Below are 7,379 nucleotides of genomic sequence, written 5' to 3'. Positions count from 1 at the left end.
GCCCGCCCCCCTCCCCTCCCGAGTCTCAGCTCACACAGGTCGCGATTCCCTTAATCTCACGCCGGGCGCTGTAGCGCACTCTCGCGTCGCTCTCCGTGGTGCTGAAACCCCAACCTTGGGCGGCGTCCGGGTTTTCGGGACAGGGAAAGTTCGCGCCGACGATCTGAGCCAGCCCTGGCGCTCCGAGTCGCCGCCTCCGCAGATCCCTTGCCAGAGGCTGATCCCCTAGTGGTTAGGTGCCTGCGGAAGCGCGGGGAGAGAGTGGGACCCTCCGCAGCGTCCCACGCAGGGCGCGGGCACTAGTGCGCGGCGGCAGAGCTGCCCCCATGACGCTTCAGGCCGTGTTGGTGGATCGGGCAGGGCGCCAGGCGGCAGCGCCGTTGATGGTCGCATCCCCACGCACCGCTCCTCAAGTTGAGAGATCTCGAGGGTCCTAGAGAAAACCCAGAGACCGGTGGAGAGAAGGGGAGGAAGAAAAGCTAGGAAGGAAAGAGTAGGGAAGAAAAGAACGAGAATCGAGGGAAGAGGGAAAGAAGCCCACGAAACGAGAAAAATAAAGGCATCGGGCGAGAGGAACGGGTTTGAGATCGCTGTGCAACCCCGTCCCTCCCCAAGAAGCCTTCCTGATGTGGCTGAGTCTGTAACTGTTCACCTCCGTGTCTCCAAAGGTGACACTGGGAAAGGAGAGGGGCAGGGGCGTCCCAGCGCTTCTTACTTTTACCAAGGAAGCAAAAACGTCATGGAGTTTCGAAAAGAAGAGTTTAAGAAGTTGGCGGGAAGGACCTTGGGGCAGATAAACAGGTAAGAATTTGACACTGCCTGCTTGCTTTCCTTTCTCTCTTTGAAACTGCAAACAGATTTGTGTGTGTGGGGGGGGGGTTTATAACAAAGTTTACTGCCATCTAGGCAAAAGAGAAATAACGGGGTTTGAATCGTAAACTGTAACTATTTAAAACAGTACATGTAAATGCTCTACGTTTTCATTGAACTGTAAGGTAAACTGGAATTGAAAATGGGGGGTGGGGGTTGCAAGACGTTATAACTGTCATAGGCAATGCCCACACTTTACAGATACTTGTATTCTCAATTACTCACTTATAGCTTATACACATTTTCCAGCTCTGAGGTTGCACTTAAACAGATACATATGCACACAGCAAGGTCTTTAGAGCAGCGGTTCTCAACCTATGGGTCGCGACCCCATTTGGGGTCGATCGACCATTTCACGGGGGTCGCCAAGCAAGGCTGTCCGCTATTTTTTTCCCCTTTTCCGGCGGGTGCCGGGTGGTCGGCCTGCTCCGTCTCTGCCGCTTGCCAGCTACGCCTCGGCCGGCGCAGGGGGCGGAACCACGCATGCGCAGCGCTCCCGGGCAGGGAAAGTCCTCGACTTATGACCGGTTGGGTAGTCCTCGATTTACGACCGGTTTAGTCCTCGACTTACGACCGGTTGGGGGTCGCGGCATTAAAAAGGTTGAGAACCACTGCTTTAGAGCAATGCCATCCCATTCAGTGCTGATGCTGTATTTCTTGTATGTTCTCACAATAATCACCAAGCATGCCTCATCCTAACACTTCAGGTCTGAAAAATACAGTCTCTTGTTAATGAGCTCATTCCCAGTACACAGTTTGTGGAGGGAGAAGGATGGAGGTTGAATTCAGGTCAGTTCCCTACCTCACTAGGGTGTTGTGTGCAAGTCATATGGGGATTGTGGGAATTATATATGATCTCCTGATTTAATTAGGTGGAATTAAAATATACAAACCATATATAATTGCATACTTATCTGAGTGCTCAGCTATTGGAGGTCAACCATGATTAACTAGCATTCTCACACAGCATAATATATATTTTCCAGTAGCTTTTCATACATGCACCGAAGACCACAAACTGCTTTCCTTTCTCTTTCCATTTTTACTTTATTTTTTTCATGTGCGCCCCTGCTTAGAGAATCCACTTTCTATCTAAGTAATTTTTTTTTAAAAAAAAATCTCTCCTTTGCTCTATAGCCAGATGGAATCTCTTGGCTACAAACCTGAATGCTTCAATTTATTTTGTATCTCTGTGTTTGCATGCTTCAAATATATAGGGAAATCATTTTTCTAGTTCTACAAATCACATTTAAACTCGTTCATATCTCCGCTTGCTCCTATCTCCAGTATTTTAGCATTTACCAGACACTATATATTTGGTCACCAGAATGTGATGATGAGAGAAGTAACCATGATTGAAAAGAACAAGAAAGAGAAATGTTTCTATTTTTAACCTTCATCTATCTATTTCTCCACCCCACCCCATCACCCCATACAATAATGTTTCCACTACTCAGCATTACTATTTCTGCTACCACCACCTTAATACATCCATAGATTCCCCATTATACCTAAATCTTTTTCTGGGCTGAATATTATATTTTCATTTATTTTATTACATTTGCTCAGCTTTGTATCAGTCCAGAGAGAGAATAATTTTGCTAGTAGAGGATGGGTTTTAGAATAGCAAGGGGTGATATGAGCTTGTCAAATTCATCTTAGTTTCTTCAATTTGCAGGACAAGGAATTCGAAATGTTGTCAATTCCTGAATTGAAAGATAATGCACAAGAAATCAAATCAGGAAAGGAATGTTTGAATATTAAGCACACTGAGATCAAATTCTCAACAATCTAAGTCTTGAGAAAAAAGAGGTTTTGGATAGTCACGATCCAAAATGGCCCAATTCCCATTAAGGCAAACCCAACGTAAGATGATATATTCCTCTAGGAATGGCTTATCAGCTATCATCCAAATCTCCCCACATCCACTCCACTTCCTTCCAAGCAAGGCCTTCTAAAGTACTAGGAGATCAAACAAGGCTCCGGTCGATGCAGCTGAGAAGATCATTGCTATTTAAAAATAAACAAAGCCAAGCAAAGAAAAACTAAAATAAAATCCCAGCCCACCATAAAGATACAGAGGGAGGAGTCTGACTGCCACAGCAAAATTGCTTTACGTAATTGGCATGGATTCCAGTTTGAAATATGCACCGTCATAGTGGAACATAAAATATTCACCAGAGTTATAAGTGGCTAGAGAGCGCTCGCTCTGTCTCTCTCTCCCCCTTGTTTCTATAAGTATATTTAAACTCACAAGGACGCATACTTCTTCCATAACTCTTCTGACTAAAACAGATAGTTATGCAGACAACAAAATATCCCTCCCGCAAATATGGTTCCCTGGGGACAACATGAAGATTTGTAAGGCATCTCTATGAATGCATAAGAATTTGGAGTACCCAGTTCAATGAAATTAATCAGGCTCACCCTCAGCATATAGAATAGCCTTTGCTGTTAAAAAAAAGAAGACAAGAAATCAAAGCCAAGTTTCTAAGCTAAATTTGAAAAACAAGAGATAGAACTTTGGAATGCCAGGCAAAGATTGAATAAGGCAGGTAGAGGAATGGAACATTTCCTAGTAGCAGAAACAGATTAAATTATAGAAGAGATATGCAAATGTGCTTCTTTTGCATAATTTATTCAGGTGCAGAATCTGTTTTTCTTCAGGCTGAATTTGGATTGTCCCAGGATGGTACCAGGTCCTGAATACATGCATCTGTGCATATCATCTCTTTATAAACAGCTTTTGAACTTCAGGACCGATCAATGAGCTACTACTTAAAAAAAAAAAAGGGCATAGGGTGGAGACCAGAGTCACAGCTTATGATGTCTTCCGCACAAGATGTGTGTCACTCTGACTCAGCAACAGCTGTGACAAAGACAGTATGAAGCATCCAAAGGAATGATGGGGACCCAATCCCAAGATAATTTTTGCACCTTTGCTTAAAACTGGGGAGTGGGGATGGAGGGATGACAGTAAATTCCTTATCAATATTCAAGAGAATGCCAGCTTTCATGCCAAGCAATGCCATAAATTCCAATATTAAAACCTGTATTCAGATACTCACTTACAGCAGACACTAACAGACATAATAGAGCTAGATAAGTAATTTTACTGAAAACAAGATAGAAGACACCAATGCACTGAAACCATGCAGTTTTACCTGTGTGTTTGAGAATCACCAGTTCTCACCTCACAGCTTCAGCCCTTAGAAATTGAGAAGGAATTTTGAAAGTCAGTTCCACTAAGGTCTCCAGAAGAAGAAATTAGATGATGTAGCAGCTGAAACTTGTTGAAGAAAAAAATGTATCACCTTCCCATACTAGCAGTCACTATATATTTTAAGAAGTTTGTCAGAATGAGGCTATGTAGTTACAAGTCTATGTTTTCTATCTTGGAAATGTCCAGATGTGTGGACTTCAGTTCCCAGAATTCCTCAACTAGCACAACCTTCATTGGAGATGCTGGGAATTAAAGTTTACTCTTTGGAAGAGGCTAAAATTAGATACTAACAAAAAGTGCAGAAGACTGGGTTTTGGGAAGGGGAGATATGAGAATGGTAGCTACAAATTTCTACTAGGAAGGGCTGTGGAAGACAGGAGCAAGCTGCGCCCATAAAACATATTTGGCCAGAGGTGACTCAACCACACTTATAATAAAACATGGCAAAATAAATCATTTTCCTCAGTTTTACAGGTAATGTAACAAAGCAGCAAGTGGCTACTTGACGCAGCACTCTTAGTTAAAATGGGGATGGGTAGATTGTCATTTGGAATATTGTAGGTCACCCAGTTACGTGTTAGCGTTTTGTGTGAACTAGACATGCTAAGCCATAAGGTTTAGCTCTCTGGGCCTAGCTAGCATGTTATACAAACAGAGCAACTGCATTTTTGTTAAGCTGGATTTAAGGTTTATTGTGTGACTCCATCCTCTCTATCCTGCAAGTAAGTTTTGTTTTATTGCTGTCTCTTAGCCATTTCTTAAATATGTTCTTCAGAGAGACAGACTGAAAGAAAGCCAGTTAAGACTGAGAAAAAACCTTCAGTCCTCAGCACTCCCCTACTAGCCAAGGACTTCATATTATCTAGACACATGGGGGCCCTGCTTGTTGAGTCTTGAAGGACAATTTTTCTTTCACCAGGGATTGACTGAGGTCCCCACGCTAACAGGGGAAATCCCAGTTTTGCTTCACTTTCTTACTCTTCCCCTTGTTCATCACCCTCTGCAAGTGTGCAACTGGGGAGGTGCATGGGTGGTGTGCAATGGAAGAAAAGAGTGCCACAGCGACATGGTGAAGAGGAGGGAGAAATTCAAAAACGGTGGAAGATTCATTTGAAGGACTCTTCTCCAACATTGTAACACTGGAGTTAGATAATAAGACAACTATGTCTTAGTAGGATTGTCTTTGCAAACCAGTCACCATAAGTTGGGTGAGTAGAGAAAAAATCTTTCTCTGCAGTATGGCTGTCTATCATTTTCTGCTCTATATTTTGTATTTAGATCATAGTTGTCCAGGCTTACCTAGGCCACAGAGTGAAGAAGGCCACATATAAAATATACAGTACAGTTAATGTATATAAATAACAAACTTCCTTTATTTTTTAATGTTCTATTATCTTGTGGGGCCACATTACTCGCTATACAGGGCCACATGTGACCCATGGGCTGCAGGCTGGGCATACCTGATTTAAATAATAAATGCAAAATAACTTTGTACAGGAGGCTTTTGATTTCACCTCTCTTTCAATCAAACATTTCCATTGTTTTTACAGAATTGTGTCTCTCTCTAGTTGTACTTGAGGACTTGAGTATATTTGATTTTTTTTTAAAGTAAAATAAATAAGGAGTTCTGATTTATGCCAGATTTGGACAGCCAGATAACCAAATTGTTCCAGCCCCTTTCAATTATTGTCTGAACTTGTGCCTTCTTTGACACTGCACCCTCTGTATGTGCTGGACTTTTCCCCACAAATTTTCACCCACATGATTTTCTAAGGGTAATGAGGGCCACAGTCCAAATCATCTGGGAGATGCCAAGTTGGTTTTGAGCACACAGTGCTCTGAGTAACAGAAAAGATGGCCAACTCAATAGGTTGGTGCCTTCTTCAGAAGATCCAGAGAATCAAAGGTACATTCTTGTGATTGTTTGTCAGGAGATGAATCTCAAGTCCTTCCTGGTTCTATTATTTCATCAGGGTAATCTATGTAGGAGGTAAGCAAGCTGAATTGGAAGGTGGGGATAAATGTGTCATAAGTTTGGAATCTTTGTGCTTCCACAAGAGACCTACCAGTGTATTCCCTTGACCCTTATCTAGCACCTATTTAGCTTTGCCCATTAGTTGATTGGATTCTTGTGTATAGATCGCAATAATAAAGTTTTCAGTGCTTTGAACTCAGTGAGTGTTTGGTTGTTTACACCTGACAATCTATATTACATACAAACATCCTTGTTATGCCTGATCTTTAAGAATTCAAGATTCCCCAAAGAATTCCATGAATCCTAGTTTGGTGGTTAGAATTGTATCTATTGGCATACCCTCACCTTAACAAGGCAAGAAACCTTTCTTTAAAATACTAATTTTAATGAGCATTACAATTACAGGAACTATTACAAATTAAAAAATAAAGGAATAAAAAGAAAAAATAGAAAGTTCAGAAAAGGTAGAGTGAAAGAATATATATATATCTATAAACAAATCTGTAAAGCCTCCTTATCAGTACTAGAGAAAACAACATATCTCTTTTAGTCTTGATCAAATAAATCAATCTCATATTCTTTCCCTTTATGTTTAACAATCTTAATCCTTAATCCTCTCAAATAAAGTCATGGAACTTGATTTATTATGACTTCCTTTTTTTTCTTCTCACAAAATTCTTTACAACTTTAACAGGTCTCTTTTGTAAATCCAATATAAGAAAATTATCCAAATCACTCATTTGGTTTGGTAAAATATTAACTAGTTTCATTTATGTATCTGTAGCGGGGACTGCCTGAGAGTGCTTGCAGGAGCTTGACTGGGAAGGGAAAGATTGGGACAGCTGCAGTTGGCTTTGGGTGTGGCTGGCATGAGTGGTAGGAGTTGGGAAGAGAAGGTCTGGAAGCTTATTTTATTTTTCTATCAAGGGTATTTTAAATAGAGGCTAGGTAGAGTGAAGTTTTATTGCTTCCTCCGTGGGAGGATATCTGAAACGGAGGCAAGCGAGAGTGTGAATTAAGGGAGTTGGCTGGGGTTTCTAGCCTCGGATTTTAATAATAAAGAGTAAGGGAGGGGGGGTTTTTGAATCCTGAAACCTGAAGAGGAATTCTAGAGAAGAAGCACCAGGAGGAGAGAGACTGGTGGTGCCAACTGTTGCTGCCAACTGTTGTTGTGGACTTTGGAGGCACCTGGACTGTGGCCATCGCTGCTGGCATAGGTGCTGGGACATTGTGGGGGGAGTTGCCCTGGGGGATGAGCCATTGCCATAACATACTGGCCGTCATTGTTATTATTACCATCTGGAGCCGGGG

The 7,379-nt window shown here is 42.1% G+C and overlaps 1 protein-coding gene across 1 annotated transcript in view; it reads left to right on the top strand.

The window, feature by feature from the left end:
* The first annotated feature begins 739 nt into the window (after positions 1-739).
* The window catches only part of LOC107296476 (vesicular glutamate transporter 1-like), a 70,608-nt gene continuing 63,968 nt past the window's right edge, over positions 740-7,379 (top strand). Inside the window, exon 1 of the mRNA XM_015825829.1 lies at positions 740-801. Within this exon, the coding sequence (XP_015681315.1) occupies positions 740-801 (62 nt within the window). The remainder of the gene's footprint in view (positions 802-7,379) is intronic.

This window comes from Protobothrops mucrosquamatus, unplaced genomic scaffold, assembly GCF_001527695.2.
Source record: "Protobothrops mucrosquamatus isolate PMUCROS unplaced genomic scaffold, P.Mucros_1.0 scaffold2824, whole genome shotgun sequence".
In the NCBI taxonomy this organism is placed as follows: Eukaryota; Metazoa; Chordata; class Lepidosauria; order Squamata; family Viperidae; genus Protobothrops; species Protobothrops mucrosquamatus.
Note: the sequence above shows the minus strand (reverse complement) of the source record. Positions and strands in the feature narration are given on the sequence as shown.